This window comes from Hemicordylus capensis, chromosome 5 (assembly GCF_027244095.1).
Source record: "Hemicordylus capensis ecotype Gifberg chromosome 5, rHemCap1.1.pri, whole genome shotgun sequence".
NCBI classification, from domain to species: domain Eukaryota; kingdom Metazoa; phylum Chordata; class Lepidosauria; order Squamata; family Cordylidae; genus Hemicordylus; species Hemicordylus capensis.
In genome coordinates this window covers 81,178,434-81,197,612 of record NC_069661.1, presented here as the reverse complement: position 1 = coordinate 81,197,612, position 19,179 = coordinate 81,178,434, and the positions used below count along the sequence as shown (strand labels likewise).

General features: G+C 40.9%; 1 protein-coding gene across 1 annotated transcript; it reads left to right on the top strand.

Annotated features, from left to right (window-relative positions):
* The first annotated feature begins 368 nt into the window (after positions 1-368).
* AGA (aspartylglucosaminidase) lies at positions 369-18,342 on the top strand. Its single transcript, XM_053257994.1, has 9 exons — positions 369-727; positions 2,607-2,760; positions 3,844-3,956; positions 5,150-5,262; positions 6,495-6,612; positions 7,843-7,918; positions 11,859-11,966; positions 15,185-15,318; positions 15,983-18,342. The coding sequence occupies exons 1-9, from the start codon at positions 547-549 to the stop codon at positions 16,081-16,083; spliced, it is 1,098 nt and encodes a 365-aa protein (XP_053113969.1). The 5' UTR covers positions 369-546; the 3' UTR covers positions 16,084-18,342.
* The last annotated feature ends 837 nt before the right edge of the window (positions 18,343-19,179 follow it).

Genomic DNA, 19,179 nt, shown 5'->3' with positions numbered 1-19,179 from the left:
CGGAAGAGTGTGTGTGCGGGGCCTGGGGAAAGGCGGGCAGGGCTGGCTGCCCAAAGGTCTCTCTGCCTTAAGACTTTGTTCATGTGGTATGTGGTATGTATGTACACTGGCGATGTGAGGAAGAGGAGCCTCCCAGGTCCTCCAAAGCCGTAAGTGCCCCCCAGGTCCTCCAAAGCCTTCATCCGGCACTGATCAAGAGTCTTCTTCTTCTGCCCATATTTGTTGTAGCCCATTCCCTTCCGATGACCTAACTCTGCCCTATTGCCCTCAGCAATCATTCTTCCACGTCCTCCTTCCTTTCCCATTCGCCAGCAAATTCCAAGGAGAAGATAAAAAAACAAGGCACTAAAACCAAACCCTCAGCCACTCAACCCCTGGGAAGCCAGCAGCTGACGCGAGATCGGCACTTGGATAGTCTCGCCGGTGCCACCCTTGGCTGTCTACTGCGCATGCGAGTCATCCGGCCGTCCTCCTGAGTCCTGAGATGAGAGGCTGAACCGAAGGAGGAAATGGTAGCTTTGCACTGCAGCTGTGCAGGCAGTGGGAATGCTAAGTGTGTGTGAAGCGGTACTGGCGATGGGGCAGAGCAGGCGGCAGGGAGAATCCTGTGTATTGTTGCTGCTGCTGCTGCAGGCACTTGGGAACTTGGCCGCAGCGAGCGATGGGGCGACTGGTCAGCTGCCTCTTGTCATGAACACCTGGGCATTTAGGAAAGCAACGGAAACAGGTGCTGTCTCACTCTCTCCAGTGTTTGCTTTCTTAAAGGGGAGGTTCAAACGTGCATGGAAATTCTCGCTCTAATCGAGACTCTTATCAAGCCTTTTCGGCTATCCTTTGTCCTTCCCTCACTTCTAAATGTATCCTAAAGGGCCTTTCAACTCAGCATTCATTCTGACTTCCGCAAAGTGAGTGTGTCGAGATCATAAGTTTTTCGTGGCTGTGTGTATTGGAACCTGTTGCTGCATACTAGAATCAGTGAACTGTGTAGTGATCCCATACAGGCAGTAGCAGAGGAATGCATCTCCTAAAGTCAGATATGAGGAAATGTTGGTGTTTTTTGTTTTAAAGGAGCCACTCTTATTGAATCTTGTTCTTTCCAGATCTAATTGGGATGATAAAGCAATAAATGTGCCACTTCTCTCTCAGACACATGCTCAGATGCAATGTAGATCAATGAAAATCCTCTCCTGTCTCCACAAGTCTTGACTGGTTTGGATATTATCATATCTAGCCTTCCCTAGAACCTTTTGCTTCTTCCAGGGAATTTTAGGCTTTTAGGTAGGCTTTACCACGAATTTACTGGGAGGCTTTACTGGAAACTCAAAGTTGTCCCCTAAAACTGATGCAAATAGTAGATGTTTTTTACCCCAGATATAAATCAGGCTACACTCTAACACGCAGTGAAAAATCTGAATTGTGTGTGAACTGCTCCCTGATAACTCGCAGGGACTTCAGGGTAAATCTGGCCAAATTGTGAAAACATCTCCATTCCCGAGGAGATGCAAGTTAAAGGGCTTTAAAAGCCCCATGTGAAAAACTTCTGGGTTTCTAGTGCCCCCCCCAAGAGGAGTAGGGCTGCTGCCTTACAAAGTTATTGGCTGTGATTACTCACGTTGAGGGGCAGGGAAAGGCATTGCTCATGCTTTTATTGTTTATATAATATTTTATTACTACTTGTAAATAAGGATGAACACTTGCATTGAAAAACAGGTTTTATAGTAAAGCCGTGTGGCCCTGGGACTTGCTATTCTGGCTGTTGCTGATTGCCGCTTCTCCTTTGCTACCTGTTTGGCAGTGGTTCTGTGACAACTACATCACTTGCCCCACTGAGCCACAAGAACTTCCCTGTGGTCAGATGTGTGCCCTTGTTCTCTTTTACTTCTAAACATAATTAGATTTGAGACTTTTTTTAAAAAGTGAGAATTAATGTTGGGCAAATAGCCCATTTAATTCTCTATGTTGCTTTCCAACAGTACCTGGTTCCAGACAGTGCACAGAAAATACATAGGAAACAAGTGAATGATAGAATAAGTCTTTCTCCTGTGAATGGCAGTCCCAGGTTTAAGAATGCTTTAAAACTGACATTACATTATCTAACCACCTTGGCAGATGCTACATGGGCTATTCCCCAACCTTCATTAAGTCATAAAACAGTTAATACATATATGTCCCTTTGGACATTTTGCAAAGGCACTTGGCAAACACAGAGCCTAAGCAAGTCTCTCGCCTTGCCCCTCCTGCTCCAAGTTCTGGTTCTACTTTTGTAGTGCCTCAGAAACCCAGCAGCCAAACGAGCCCCACTTCTCTTTCCTGCTTCAGATCTGGAAGGTCCAGCCCTGCACTGAAGAGGCTCTGAGGTGCCTTGCTAATGCAACACCCAAACCCTCTGCATTCCTCTTGGCCACAGAGGTGGGGAAGGGGTGAGGAAGCGCTGCACTACAATCCCTGCTCCTGTCCGCAGTTCCAAAGTTGAGAGGGTAGTACATTGCTCTCCGTGGTGAGCAAAAATTGGGGAGGCTATAAGATTTGCATGTGTATTTCTTAAAAATAGGACACTTTCCATAGAACTGCCATACACTTTAATATGTGACTGGTGTTAATTACAGCTTGGAGTACCTTGTATGCAGGAGGCTCTGAACTGGATGCCGTAGAAAAAGGCTGTAGCCAATGTGAGATTGACCAATGTGATGGAAGTGTGGGCTATGGAGGAAGTCCAGATGAGCATGGAGAAACAACACTGGATGCAATGATTATGGATGGGTGAGAAGAAATGCTACAAGGAGGAGATGATCTCTGCGACTTGTGATTCCTTTTTACAGGAAAGGAGTTCATGTGTGAACCTTAAGATTTTTCACATTCACTTTATTGGAGTTGACAAGTGTATAACTGTCCATTGAAAAGTATGGTGAACCATGCCAGTACAGTAGGTCCATGTGTTCATAAATAATTTAGAATTCTGGATTGGGGGCTTATTATATATTTTAATATACAGGAGGACCTTGATATTTATGTGAGTTCTGTTTCAGGCTACAACCTCTGATATGGAAACCGTGAATCATTGAGGCAATGATGAATTGGGGGTTCCCAGTCACCAGAAAACATCGATAGAACATCAGATTTTGGTGTGGGGGTGTTATGTGGGGGAAAACTGACTACCGTCTTAGCTGCTCCACCTGAGTCATGCTGTGCCCCCAAATGCTGCCAAATCAACCGAAAGTCATTGTTTCCCCCCTTTTTAAAAAAACCCAGCCATTTTGAGGCTCCGAAGCACACAATGGTGGCCAGAAACAACCTCCATAGTCATTTCCGGCCACACCCAACTCATAGTCAGTGCACACACACCTCCCCCATTTCTATCTCCTTTTGTTTATAATAGTAGCTAAGGTAAAGTGTTAGAAAGAAAACTGAGGGGAAATCTAATTCAGGGTAGAAAAATGGGCAACATCTTCAGAATATTTAAACACTGGAAAGAGGAAAGGAAACATCTGCTAACAAAGGTTTTATTGAAAAAAAGCTCTTTTGATTTAGGTCCTGATCCACTTGACAGCACCTGAGTTTAGGTCCAGAATTTCCCCAGTCTGATCCCCATGTTTTAGAAGCCAGAGTAGAGTAATGGAGCACATAAAATTTCTCGATTTCGGCTTTCAGCACAGTACCAACTTATTCTGAAGTAGTCTGATTTAAATCGGGGGTTAAAAGTAGCTTTTGGACAGCATCCTACACTTCTATACATATTTAATTTTCTGTTCTGTTATGTCGTATATAATCTGTGTCATGGATTTTATCTAAATTTCAAATATTCATTGCTACAGTTTTGCATTTTCTTTTTGTTTTGGGGTCCAGTGACACTATGGAAGTTGGAGCAGTAGCAGATCTCAGACGCATTAAAAATGCTATTGGTGTTGCACGAAAAGTCATACAACATACTAAGCACACCTTATTGGTTGGAGAATCAGGTAACTGTTTCATTCTGCTTTTTTAAAATAATTGTTTTAGATAGTTGTGGCTGTCCTATTGAAACCAGTGGGATATATTAGTAGTAACAAATTAATTATTGGGACATCGTCACAATTAACTTTATTTGAATTGGAGTTGGGGTAACTTTGCTTTAGATTTAGTTTGATCTATTTCTGCCTTGTGCACTAGTTAGAAGAAAGTTTCTTTGGTTGACATAAAAAATACTCAGTAGTCCCATGGAAATTAAAAGGAAAAGTTAGACAATGCCTAGTGCTTTTAATTTCAATGGGACTACTTTGAGCAACTTGTATCAACCACTGAGTTCAGTGGGGGTTTACTTTTAAGCAAGAGTGCATAGGATTGCAGCCTTCAGTAAATTCAGCACTGTCCAAAGTGGTTGTGTTGGCACCCAGTTTTAAAACAATGTCTGAGTCTATGATTTTGCCATGTGAAATATATTCTTAAGATATCTATGGCTGCTACAAATAATAGCCAATAGACTGAGGAAAACTACTCAGTGTAGTCCAGCTGAAATTTGTCCTTTTAATTTCTGTGAGACTACTTTCCCTCTATGTCTGCCAATGAACTCAAAAAATCTGCATTTCAAAATCTGATATCCCCAGAAAGAGTTCTCCTTTTAAACAAGTCAGACAACATGAAGGGGGTAGGGGAGAAAAAGAAACTTAGCTTCAATCTGTTAGAGAGTGCTTTATAGGGTTAGGGAATTCAGGAATAATCATTGGTGTTCACAATATGCTATTTAACTCATTCTTGAAACTTCCTGCTCTTCCATCTGACAGCAGGATAGTAATTTGCAGTTTATTATCATGAACCTCTCAATTATGGCTTTTCTGCTGCAAATTGGTATATTCAGTCTAAGTTTGTACTTTGTCCAGAAGCCTCAAGCTCATTAATCTTTGTACTTGTTCCAAAAATACATAAACATCAGTATGGCTACTGAGAACAAGAATTTAGGCGATCAGAGACCCACCTTATGGGCAATCTACTCATGCAGGGCAGTGAGACAGTAATGTTGTGTGAGCGTGATACTCGATATGACAGCTTGGCTTAAAAGCGCCTTGCTGCAGTTTCATGAGGAAGGTCTGAACTAACAGATGTCGTGATCATGCACGCTACTATGGTGAACGTATATAGTGGTGATTGACTTCTTTCTCCTTTCTTTTGCATAAAGCTTCCCTGTTTGCCGAAAGCATGGGCTTTCCAAGTGAAGACTTGACTACACAGAACTCGCTTTCAATATATATAAAGTGGCTTAATCAAAGCTGTCAGCCAAACTTCTGGAAGGTAGAATGCACCTCCCCCCTCTTCCGCACAATAAGCTTCATAAGCATTATTGTTTGCCATGGGGGGGGGATGTATTCCCAAAGGGGAAATCAGGCAGTGTGTCCTTCCATACTGGTCTTGTGTTAGCAAGTGTGACTTGCCCCCTTTGCTAAGCAGGGTCGACCCTGGTTGCATATGAATGGGAGACTACATAAGTGAACATTATGTAGTATGATATTCCTCTTAGGGGATGGAGCCACTCTGGGAAGAGCATGCTTGCCTGCAGAAAGTTCCAAGTTCTCTTTCTGACACCTCCAAGATAGGGCTGAGAGACTCTTGCCTGCAGTTTGGGATCCTGGCCCAATTTTTTAAATATTGATGTTGAAATTGACAGTAAGTAAGTGAGTAATATTTTGAGAAGCTCCAGGACTATTCATTTGCTCCATTGGGCACACACAGAATTTGCACCCACAGTGAAGAAGGAAAGAATCGCTCTGCAAAATGCTTTCTTCACTGTGTGTGCAAGTTCCACACTTTTGGTTACAGATTTTGTAGAAGGAACCTGACAGAGATAATTCAGAATCAGAGGAGGGAAGCTTAAGAGATAGGCACTTTTAAAAGGCTTGCATAGAGAAGTTAAAATTCTTAAAACTATGGTCTTGTTGCTTTAGTTGTGCACTGAGGGAGAATGGGATTTTGTGGTTTATGAAGGGTCTTTATTGGAATGTGTTTGAGGAAATATGGTGAATTGAATTATGAGGTTTTGGTTCTACAGAAACTAGCAGTGTGGTTTTATTTAAAAATTTGCCTCATCACAATCGGTAGGGATGCTCATAAGCCTGGGGAAGAACTGATCTTAAATTACAGCTGTAGGTGGTAAAAATATTATCATGCTGGTTTTTCTACATAGAATGTTGATGTATTATATTTCACTTCTGGCTATTCATTGTAGGACACATTTGCAAATCACATAGCGACATGAGATCTGAGAGCTATTTGCAACTGAAGTGTTTTAATATTGAGTTGCTCTACATTGAGATGTATGCTTTTGTCTGTTCTTTGTTTAAAGCTTCTGAACTACAGTAATTTGCCTTCAATGAAATTTTGTCCTTGGCATATACAAGAAGTTTATAATACCTTTTTAGTATGATGCATTTGTTCTGTGTTTTTAACTTTGTGGAACAAATAGAGTTCCTTTTCCTAATGCTTTTGTTTTTCTTAAAGATTTAATATGAATGAAACTTTGATTACAGAATGTTACACCAGATGCTTCAAGTTCATGTGGGCCATACAAACAGACTAAAGAGTTCAATAAAGAAAAATGGACCATCTCAAAGAGAAGAATAGAAGTTCATAATCATGATACTATTGGTATTGCTTTTTAACAACTATTTCCCATTGTTATGATGTACCTGACATAGCTAACTGCCAATAATTTTAAATTATAAAGGACACAGTTGATGATGATGTTTTCTTAAATGTATGAGAGCTATTCAAGAGAACATCAGTGATTCAACACTGATAAACTAAGCTTGATCAGTCCTTATAGGAGTATTTGTGATTACCTGCCATACATTTTTGGTAGTTTAAGAATCTAGACTAGGACAATATATTCCTCTTACTCAAATCATAATAAGACAGAGTTTGTATTAGTAGAATGTGGTTGTAGTTTGGGATTGTGAAGTCCACTTAATTTTCAAGCTTGAGCAATACTTTTATATGTGTGTAGGCTAGCTTGCTTAGAAGTACATGAAGAAAATCCCTTGTTAATGAAGAAATCATTTCAAAATGTAGCTGATGATTCTAGCGAATTGCTTCTCATAGTGAATCTCCAAAACTATATAGATCTCACAAATCTTCCCAAATGGCCTAGTTTCAGCTTCATGTTTTACAAAATTAACTAAGGATGGTGTGGGGGGAGGTGTTGTCTATGTGTTTGGATTCAGTCTCTGCCATCTGCAAAGCAATTAAATATGGAATTTACGGAAGCACGTAAGTGACTTGGGAGCTCAAGTCTCATTGACAGTTGCTTAAGGAGATACTTCTTGTATGATGATTACATTTGTCATCACCAAGCAATTAGCATTTTTAAAATGTCAAATGCTAAAGCTTTTATCTAAAGGTGTGTCCTTGTGAACACTTGCACCTTGGCAGGCTGCCTATGCTGGTAATTTACTTTGCAACAGCAAAGTTTTCACATGATGTGACATACTGCTGTGCAGGAAATGGGACAGAACCAGAGTAAGACAGTGTTGCATTAGTGAGGCATTTTGTCTGTTGCAGGCAAACTGCCCACTTGGAAAATATTTGAATACAGACATTGAACAACTGGCTGACACTGAGTCAGTTGATGCTGCTACATTCCTGGAACTCCCTACCACCTGGTAGCCATTTGCATGAGTGCTCCAGATTATTTATTAGTAGTACCAGCCATGTGGTTATGTTTATATTTATGTATCAGCTGAATGCTTGCCTGCTGCTCTTAGAACAAAAGCCCTTTCCCTTTGGGAAGATATCCTGACAGTCTCCCTGTTTTATTCAATGATATTTGACTGAAGCATTTGAAATATTTTGTCGTTTCAATTCTGCTTTAATTTGTAGGAATGATTGTGATTGGTGAGACTGGAAGTGTTGCTGCAGGAACATCTACAAATGGGGCAGATCACAAAATCCAAGGGTATATGTTTGTCATAATACATTTTTTGACCCCATGTAAATAATTTGGTTTCCTCCATTGAACTGTGGTGATCACAGTGGCAAGCACTGTTAAACCACTCCTATGATGGCAATGCCTTATTATGTAATGTTGAAGGACGGTATTGTGGAAAGCTAGGTTTATGAGCAATACCTCATTTGCCATCTCTTCCTCTGTTACTGAATATTAATTTATTGCCCAGTAAACTATTATCTGTTGCCAAAGTGTTTATTTTTTTTTTAGGATTATATTAACTAGAGCTGTAATAGGCTCTAGTGGTTGAGAACATGAACAAGAAGTTCCCAGTTGAATGCTCAAACTAAACATAAGCATGGCTTCAGGCAAAACACTGTTAGGGATGTGCATGGATAGATTTTTTTTTAAAATTGATTTGGCCCTGAATCACCCCAGATTCTATTTGGATTCGATTCAGAGCACTTCTAAAGGTCTTGGGGCAACAAATTTGGGTGGTGGGTAGGCCCCCATGGGTGTCACCCACCACCCAAATTTCAAGGCAGTGGGGCACTTGGTTGATTCTTAATGATTTTGTCTTTGTTTTTACTGGTTTTGTATATTTCCGCCATAGGAAATAATGGTGATTCAAAGTCACCTTATCCTAACCCTAACAAAGGTCCCCAAGTTTAATTTTTTCTTCTCTAAAGCTAGCTCGAGCCCTTGTAGAAGTGGAGTTATGGATCAAAATCTGCGGTCACTATTTCAGGGGTTTGGATTCTTGGGTGTATAATAACTTCTCCTCATAATGAATCCCTATGATTCATTGCACACCTTCATTTCTTCTATTCATTGTGATTGTCATTGGACAGTGCCAGCTATCAACTGCCATGTGCCAACTACACCCCCCACACCTGAAAGGCAGTGGGTTACTCAGTTTATTTTTAGCCTACTTGCCAGTAGGCTTATGATATCACCTGGCATTCTCTCTCTGTGTGTGTCCCCAGCACATCAACTTTGCAATATGAACCAAATTGTGTACAGTTGTAGGGACACCTCTGTGGCATAGTTTGTGACGTCATCCACTCCAATCAAAGATGGACATGTGAACATTTGAGGTGCAAATGGGCTAACTTGTGAACCACCTATCCAATTTGAACCAAATTTGCTACAGCTGTAGAAACGCATAGGAATACCCAAATGGCATGGGGTGTGATGATGTCATCCACTCCAATTCAAGATGGCAGCTGTGTGAACTTCTGAGGTGCAAGCAGGCTCATCTGTGGACTGTCTAATTGATTTTAACCAAATTAGGTACAGTTTTAGTGAGTGACAAACAGGGACACCTCAGTGGTATAGTTAGTGATGATGTCATCCACCCTGATTCAAGATGGCGGATGCATAAACCTTTGAGACACAAGTGCACTAGCGTGAGGACTGTCTAACTCAGGGATTCTCAATGTTGGGTCCCCAGATGTTATTGGACTTCAATTCCCATAATCCCCAATAGGCCACTGGGGCTGGGAATTATGGGAGTCCAATAACATCTGGGGACCCAACATTGAGAATCCCTGGTCTAACTCATTTGAACCAAATTTGGACCAGCTGTGATGAGTGACACACAGGGACACCTCAATGGTGCAGTTTGTTATAACATCCACCCTGATCCAAGATGGAGGACACACGAACATTTGAGGCACAAGAGATCTAACTTGTGGACCTTGATTTGCACCAGATTTAGTCCAGATGTAGAGACAGTGAAAGGGAAGTAGGCTGATTAGTTCTTACTAGAACAACTTGTTTAGGAATATTGAAGTGTTTAGATCAGGGATTCTCAAACTTGGGTCCTCAGGTGTTATTGGACTTCAACTCCCATAATCCCCAGCCTCAGTGGCCTTTGGTTGGGGATTATGGGAGTTGAAGTCCAATAACACCTGAGGACCCAAGTTTGAGAATCACTGGTTTAGATTATTTGGTGTCTAATACCTTTTCCTCATAATGACTCCCTATGAGGATTCAATGCACACCTTCATTTCTTCTGTTCATTTAGACTGTCATTGGACAGTGTCAACTATACCACCACCCCTACACACACACACACACACACATATACACATACACATACTCCATTTATTTTTTAGATATTCTTCAAGTGTTTAGATTCTTTGCTGTCTTTATTACACACCTTCATTTTTTCTGTGCATTCTGACCCCACTGCTTTGCGGGTGGGGAATTAGTGGCATCTCATGTGCCTACAACCCCACAAGCCACTGGGTACTCAGTTAATATTTTAGGAATTTTTGTGGTGTTTAGACTCTTTGGTGTGTAATGAATCCTCATAGGGATTCATTATGAGGAAAGGTTATTAGACATCACTTGAAAAAAATTGCTAGAACATACTGAGTAGTACCCTACTGCCTTGTGGGTGGGAAAGGGTGTAGTTGGCACATGGCAGTTGGCACTGTCCAAAGACAGTAAAAATGAATAGAAGAAATGAAGGTGTGTAATGAATCCTCATAGGGATTGAGGAAAAGTTATTATACACCAAAGAATCCAAACACTTGAAAAATAGTGACCGCACATCTAGCTCCAGAACTCCACTTCTACAAGGGCTAGAGCTTAGCTTTAAAAAAAAAAAAAAACAACCTGAAAGCTGGGAATCTGGGAAAATTGATAGGAGGAATCCAAATCTCAAATCGACTCAGACTGAATCTGGCACAATTCAGTTTGGACCCAAATATAGCCAATGGACCACAGGGGTGATTGTTCTGTCTCCAAATCACCCGAATCAGCTAGATTCAGGTACAAATCGATTTGCACATCCCTAAACACTGAAGAGCTTCACACAAGCTGTGTGAAGTGCCTCTCAGTGGTTCGTGGGGAGAACGGGCTTAGCCAGACAATCAAACATCTAGCCCTGGGCAGCTGGATTCGCCGCCCACACCACTACTGGCTCCGTCATGGACCCAGTGGGGTCTGCGGGGATCAGGGGCTGCTCAGCCCCTGGAAGTCCCAGGATGCCCCGCGTGAGTGTGCAGGGCATTCAGGAGAGAACCAGGAGACTGGCTGAAGCCTCCCGGTTGGGGGTCTACTCATGTGTCGCCATGCATAATGGCAGCACACACCAAAAAAAGAGGTTAACGGAGAGCTTGCTCCATTAACCTTGTTTAATGGGAGGGGGAATTAGTTGGACTAGCTGCCTTGGAACGGGCCCGGTGGTTCCTAAGCGAGTAACCCGCCTAACTACCACTGCCCTTAAACCAGGTTTGCGGAGCAAGCACCCCGCAAACCTGGTTTTTAAAATTGTGAGTAGCTACAGCGTGGCTCTGTGCCTCAGCTACTCACGAGGAGGCCCCCGGAGGGGAGGCAAAAAGCCTCCTCTCGGCTCCGGGGGTCTCGCCAGCATGCTCAGGGGCTGCTCAGCACAGGGCATGCTGGAGCTTCTGGGGGCCAATTGGCCCCCGCTCCCCCCAGCCCCCACCGACTCCCATCACAGAGCCGGCAATCATGTGGACGGCCGATCCAGCCTCCCAGGGCTCCCGCCCTGCTTGTGTGCCTGGAGAGCAGGCTTAGCCCGTTCTCCCCGCTTAGCTCCCCAAATCAGGTCTCGCTGATCATGAGACCCGGCTCAGTATCTTATTAAATCTTGAGACTTTGCTGCAACTTAATTGAGATGGTAAATCTGCATCTAGAATGTTTCTGATTGCTCATGGCAGCTCACATAACAGAAGGACCCCTCCAACTAGATGTTGGGTAGCAGGATTATAGAGTGTCTGAATGTTCCTCCTCACAAATAATGTGAACCTGCAGCATGAAGTGCTGACAAAGGCTTAACATCTAATTTGAGAATCTAGGTCTCAACCTTACTTTGTTACTACTGTATGTGACTATATAGGAAATATTAAACTGCCCTCATTGACTAACTGTTTTCATTCTAAACACTGACTTCTGCCTCTTGGTCTCTGATTAGACGTGTAGGTGATTCTCCGATAGCTGGAGCTGGAGCATATGCTGACAGTACTGCTGGAGCCGCAGCTGCCACCGGTGATGGGGATGTTATGATGCGTTTCTTGCCCAGGTTTTTATCTTATAAATTTGAGCAGTCTTTGTTGGAGTGTGTTTGCTATTGGAATGCTTTGTGAGAGACCCTGGGGTCAAGGAGACACATTTACCAACTTTCTTGACATGCACACTTGGAAGACTTCCAAACAAATTTTTAAAAGCACAAACATTCATAAATGGTCATTCTTTTCTGCCACTATCTTTTAGTTCTCTTGTTACTTGGGAGTGTCTTAGATTATTTTAGTGTATATGAAATGCTATCAGTAAAAGGCAGCGCAACAGAACAAATGGCAGGTGCCTTGTCAAAAAAACCAACCAGGTACATAAATGTAGTACTATAAATAAGGTGTGTAATGTTTCGGTCCAGAGGCAGATACTGTAAATGCAATCAACCACAATAGGTTTATTTGTTAGGAAATCAGAACTTCATAAATTTAAACATAAAAGAAAAGAGATTGCTATAAAGTTATGAATGTTGTACAGAGGCCACGTACATACTTGTATAGTTACTGGATTCTAAGAGCTAACATCCATTTACCAATGTCTAAGAAGCCAGTAGCATCTGTAAGGCTCAAGCACATGTTGTCCTGAGAATATGGAGTTTTTCCCATTACAACAGACTCCAGAGAAAAGGGTTCCAAACAGTTTCTGAACCTGAGCAAATCTGCCATTACTGGGCAAAAGAGTATCTCCCTAATAATGTAGCCCACTTAATATTGTAAAGGTAAAGTGTGCCATTGAGTCGCTGTCAATTCCTGGGGACCACCGAGCCTTGTGGTTGTCTTTGGTAGAATACAGGAGGGGTTTACCATTGCCATCTCCCACATAGTATGAGACGATGCCTTTCAGCATCTTCCTGTATCACTGCTGCCCGATATAGGTGTTTCCCATAGTCTGGGAAGACAGGGATTTGTGAAAAGCTCAGTGCTGGGCCAAGTGTGAAGGACATCCTTCAACCCAAAACAGGCTGTGGAATATATTTAAAGGCTAGATTAGCATTTAAAATTTGATGCTTCCGGAGGCCAGATTCTTGGATTCTTCGAGTGCAAAAGACACAACATACAAAATATTTCCTTGAAAGCATAGTTTGAGGGAAAAGATGTGATACCCTTCTGTGTGTGGCAGACTGAATTACACAAAGGAAATGCATCCCCTGCATGCACAACCACAACCACACATACACACAGGAAGTAGCAGCTTTGCAAGCATTGCTAGCTCCCCTAAGGAGGTTTGGATGTTCTCTAAAATGGATATCAGTTTTGTCAAGCAGGCACTATTATCGGAGCCAGAGTTGGCCTAATTCACAACATCGTTTTGTTTCAGAGTAAAGAAATACAATACAGTGATTATTTGTTTTATTCATGCAGCTATTCTATCTCCCCCTTGAATACAGAACTGTCCCTGTATCTAGAAGGATGCACTGTTCATTTCTATGGAGAGACTAATTCCATGCTTTTACATTCACAAACCTCTTCCTCTGTTGAAATGAGTAATGGCATCTGTGCATTGCAGTGCATAGGGCACTCTGAGTCAGGGCACAACAGAAAGGTTTCCCCATCTCCCTCCTCTTGCTCCAGGAGCATCCTTTTTCTGCTATGAAGGGAAATGGTCTCTGTTCATGTGGAGATTTTCCATTGTATGCACTGAGCATTGACCTCCCTGAGTTCCTTCCAGATACTCGAGGACAGTTGAGCGAGATTTGGCACCCACTCATCTGTGCGTAGGAAGGAAAAACCACAGTATATAAATGCACCCATCTTTAACTGAAGCAGCTTTCAGTGTAAGAATGTATTGGAGCAGTTTAAAAGTTGTGCTGAATTTAGCTAATTTACTTTTGTTAGTTACTTGAACATTTTTTTTAATGAATTCATTGATTTCATCTAAGAAAGTAACAAATATCTTAAAGGCATCAGTAACAAAGGTAATACCAGTTCTGTTGCGTACAGATTTGTATGCATGAATTGCTTAATTCTGCCCTGTATGTAGGTTTGAACTGAAACCTTATCCTTAAGGCCAAGTTAGTTAATCTTCTTGCATTTCTGTACATGCAAAATTGCTTGGGTAAAGTAGCGAGATCGTCAAAGTACTTAATTACAATGGTTCTGAATACCAGCTTGTCCATAATGTATTATGGATCAAGAATAATTTCCCCCCAAAGTTCTGCTCCTCACAGTGGACACAAATTTGTCCACATGCATGCTCTTCATTCAGGCTGGCTTGGCTGCTTTGCAAGCTCAAGCAAAAAAACACATTCAGCAAGAGATAATCTTTCATTGAACAACCAATCAAACAAGAATTGTTTTACTTTTAAAAATTCAAGTATTTTTATTAATGTCTACTATAGTTAGAAGTAGGGCTGAGGTGTAATAATATGAGATAGTGCAAGGGCACACAGAAACTGTGTAAAGGAAACCTGACTAAACTTTAGGTCATTCTTGTTGGGGAACTTTCACCAAGTTTGGTCAGACAAATTCAGGATTTGCACAAGTCCATTATTCCCCTGAGCTGTGCCCTGTGACTCAGTAGGCCCTCTGAAGCTTTAACCATCAATTCCTGGGGGCTTTTGCCCAGCTGTCTGAGTCAAGAACTTAGATAAAAGATAGATAAGATCTTGAGAAACAGTCTAGCATAGTAATACATCAAGATTAAGAATTTAAGAAGATTAAGTGAAAACTTTTGGGGAGAAAAAAAAATCCATAAAGCTCATAAATGTTGAGCGAGTGAGCGCTCTCAACACTAGTGCACACTGGGTTTCTGTGGTGGCTTGGAATGTTTGAATGTATCTGCTTTCGCATTCTTAAAATGATTTTTAGCTTCATGATTATAGAAAATTCTTTGAGAATTTCTGCAGCTCAAGTGATTTCCTTCCCTGTATATTTGTTGTCCATGGAGAAGCTTTTAAAACAATGGCTGACATCCAGACTAATGAAGCACTGGTGCTGGAAATGTTGCATGTGTGCTGAGGTGATTTTTGTTGATCTCCCTTTCCTTCTGAAGCTCGCTGGGATTCCCAAATACATCCTTGAAGACACTGCAATTTTCAGGGACATATTTTCAGAAGTCATAATGGGCTTCAGTGTGAAGGGGAGATCAACAAAAATCATCCTGGCTGCAGTGTTGCCACCACCGTGCTATGTTACTCTGGGTATTGGCTAATTTTTGTCATTTTAGAGGATGTTACTTAAGACAGCTTAACTCTTGCTCTAGTTAGTCTTCCTTTTTCCTTTAAACCAGCTATCAAGCAGTGGAGTACATGCGAACTGGAATGGACCCAACAATAGCATGCCAGAAAGTTATTTCTAGAATTCAGAAGTATGTCCCATTTTTCTTTGGTGCTGTTATTTGTGCCAACACAACTGGAAGCTATGGTATGTTGTTTTACTATTTCATGCACATTTTATATTGGAATAGCAAAGCTTTGATTCTGTTTATATTATCCATTTGTCACACCAGCATAGGTGGAATATGATTTATATGAGAATGTTTAAACAAAATATTTGCATTATCTTGGGAAAATAAGATGTGATTGAGACACAACTTCAAAGCAAGAAAAGATCAGTCATGCTGGGTATCTCATTAGTGAACCTTTGGATCAGCAAGAAGTATCATTTTGCTAATCAATATGGCTTATTGGGTTAGGCTGCCTGTTGCAGTTCTTTTATCTTTGCTTTCCCACAGTTCTATGTTTGAAAGCTTAGAGATGCAAGAACACATTACATTTGCCAGTATTAAGATGTAAATTAAAACAAAATATATACTAAACTTTGAATTATATTTTAAAAGCATGGCGTCCACGGTACTGCTGAGAGGCACTTTCCTCTACAAAAGTAAAAAGACTCTTCAAAGAAATCTCAGTGCTGTGTTAATTAGGGCTGTAATTAATTAATTAATTAGGGCTGTAAATGAACAATTACACAATTGTACTCAAATTAATAGTGGAATCTTTAGATGTTAAAAGCACAAGGAGACAGATTAATGTGGCCCTCATAGTTTGCTTTCTTTATTTGTTTATCTCTCCCCTTCCTGCCACAGGTGCTGCCTGCAGTAAAGTTCCAGGATTTGCACAGTTTCACTTTATGGCTTCTAATCCAATTCTGATGCAACCAACTGAGCAAAAGGTGGACTGCATTTAACACGTTTCTCTCTAAAACAAGCATCTTTACTTATGACAATGGACAAAATGAAGGCTAAATAAAGCTTTTGGAACTTCCAGTGTTATAATTAATTGCACACTTAGCTTTTACATAAATACTGGGGGGGAAATAAATGTGTGCCAAATAGCTTAATTACCTGTCTAATTAAGCTTTATTCTTTCCTATTGAAATGCTTAAGTACACTTGAACAAATTCAGAAGACTGGCAACTTTTTGCTCAAATACTACTAAGACTACTTACCAGCTTAAAGAGAAGACAAGTGAAGATATGCCAAGTGACTTTGAACAAACCAACAAAATAATCTGCTTCTGCAAATATATTTTGAAATGTCTAGGTAAATAAGGAATATCCCTGGGTACATTCCTGAAATGAAGCACTTGTTGAGTGTGACCATTATTCCAGTAACAGCTGAAAATGTGTTTTCATGACTGGCCTTCGGTCTAGTTCATGCACATCCCTAATCCCCATGGGCTCAAGGTTTCTTTTTTCATTGTTTCATTTCTCTGTTCTCGGCAATAGTCCAATATGGAACCCCTGCAAAAAGAGGGGGGCCTCCTGTATTACTTTTATCTAGAAATATATGAACACTTTTAAAATAAAGCATTCCTTGTTACAGTTAACAAAATACTACCTCTTCCCCTCTTAAATACTAATAGTTCTGAAGCAAAGGACATTCCAGCTCATACAGGTTCTTGAATTCATTTTCCTGTCTTCTCTAAATCATGTTGCTGTTTTCTCTAAATATTGTAATGCAACAATCATCTTAATACTTCAGATCTCTCATGGATCTTCTAATTTCTGATAGTCTGCCGTAAATCTCTGACCTTGAGATGGTTGCTGTTGCTCAGCCTAATCTTTATTATAAGGTTATGAGAGAATAAAGTGCCATAAACTAATGTGTGTTTCACCCTGTTGCACCTTAAAGATACAAATGTGATAACACTGTCGCAGCAGGTCCTTTCTCATATAGCTGTTCATTTTCTCTGTTGCCCTATACAGTCTACCGGGACAAAATACTCTCCACCAAACACCCTTCCTGAACATTTCATAGGAAAATAATTCTGGGAAATAAGTACCCAAACATGTCAGAGCAGACGATGTGTCTACACATAGCACTGAGAAGACTTCTACCTCATGAGCCTCTTGGTCTGCTGTTCTGAGAGATCCACAAATGAAACAGCCTTAATTCTAAGTCCCCTTTTTATTACTTTCTTTCCTAGATATCTTTTTGAGCTTAATCTTGTTCCCTCTTGGAAACACTGAGGCATTGTAAGAGAGCTTAGGATCTGGGTACCTCAGTGGCTGCCTTTTTCCATATGTTCTGCCATGCCCTCTAATCCGTAACAGAAGTTGTCCAACTGAGTTATGGCCAGTGCACATGAGGGAAAAGAGTCTTCATGACCATGATGCCACAATAGTGAAATGCCTTTCCCAAGGAAGCCCATCTATCTCCAGTTTTAAGTTGGTTTTGTTTAAATTTGGTTAAAACAAAATGTGAGAGAAGGCTGTTGAAGTCTTCCACTCTGCCGCTGCTGTGACTGGGAATAAGCCCCCTTGTTCTGCTGATAGAGTCTGATTTGCTGCTATTGTATTCCTGATTTAAAATATGTGTCTCCTCTGTTCCAGAGTTCAGCTGCAGCAACTGGCCTATCTCTGTCCAAATCCCTTCCCTTGGTTCCCAGGTGCAGAGTCCTTCCTATCTTATGGGGCTGTGCGTGCTCACATGCAGAAACATAGCTTATCTAGTAAAAGTGGATGAGTTCTTAAAATGTATACAGCTCAGAAATACTTGTTTGCATTGGTGGTGTTTAAGGAACAGTTTTTCAGTTGATTATTTTTTGCCAGTATTAACTATGCTCTTGTAATGAAATTTGTGCAATGTTTTTATCTGCTTATTGAGCCGTCTCCTTTCCTTGATTTAAGTTTCTGCTGTGCCTTTGTCAGTTATGTGAAAAAGCAATTGCGTGTTAGAATCTCTCCTTTAAAAAAGATCCTAATGCAACACTTCAGACAATGTAAACTATTCCTCAATAGTCTCTGTGTTTGTTGCTAGACATCTTTTTTTTTTAATGCTCCGATATTTCTACTTGAAAGGCTTATCCATTCATTGACATTATTTAGGTGATCAAGACATACTGCTTTTAATAAGAATTGAGTAATGGTGTCTCTCTGGATACTCTATGTGGCCTTGAAAGTTGGAAAATATTCCAAGGAAAAATAAATATCTTTTATATGTTTCTTCTGGGCTGGAGGCTTCCATTTCCTAACTAGATGTAAAAAGTGTTATGCATCAAATATTGGGGTCCCCCCCATCTAGTTCTGGGAATTTGACACCAGTTTACACACATGAAAATTAGTTTGACATCCCTTAATTTTTCTCTACCTGCTATCAAAGAGTTAGCAAGCCTACACCAATCAAGTGAAAAGTTCTTAAGAGACAAATTTTCAGTCCACAAAGGTTTTGTTCTGTTTGGGGAAATATTTTAATATCGCACACACAACTATGTTTTAACAGAGATATGTGAATGCATCTATTGGCTGACATCCAGACTAAATCATTTAATAGTACAACTGGATTTACTTTAAAGGACTACTTAATATTGATAGGACTTGCATTTAGTAATTTAGAATGTTGGCCACTGTTAGTTGGTATCTTTAACTGAAGGTTATCTGTACACATGCATGCACAAAATGTTTGCCATGTTGGGAATTCTCTCTGGTAAGAGAAACCCTTTTTCATTATAGCAGAGTGCTCAGAGGCACGACACAACGGATTTAGTTAGGTATGCATGTATGCTGAGAGTAAAGTAACTTGGAGCCAGTTCATAGTTTCAAATCAGTATAAGTATTTATTAGAGAACTCCATTCTAGATAGGAAAGTGAGGAGACAGAATCTCTAATCTAGCTAGCTAGCTGGATGCAGATGGATTCTGCATCTCTGCACACATGGTACAGGGGAGAGAGGAGCTTGCTTGTTGCAAGGGAGAAGGAAAGGGAAGAGGAAGTGGCAGGCAGGCAGTCCCTGAGATTAGCAATCTACATATCGAAGGGATAGTGTCAGAGTAGTCGAGATGA

Excerpts from the sequence above, each read along its gene's own strand:
- AGA (XM_053257994.1), top strand. The coding sequence starts at position 547 with ATGCTAAGTGTGTGTGAAGCGGTACTGGCGATGGGGCAGAGCAGGCGG. Across the intron at positions 728-2,606 it reads TAGGAAAGCAACGGAAACAG|CTTGGAGTACCTTGTATGCA; the intron begins GTGCTGTCTCAC and ends TGTTAATTACAG. Across the intron at positions 3,957-5,149 it reads CTTATTGGTTGGAGAATCAG|CTTCCCTGTTTGCCGAAAGC; the intron begins GTAACTGTTTCA and ends TTTTGCATAAAG.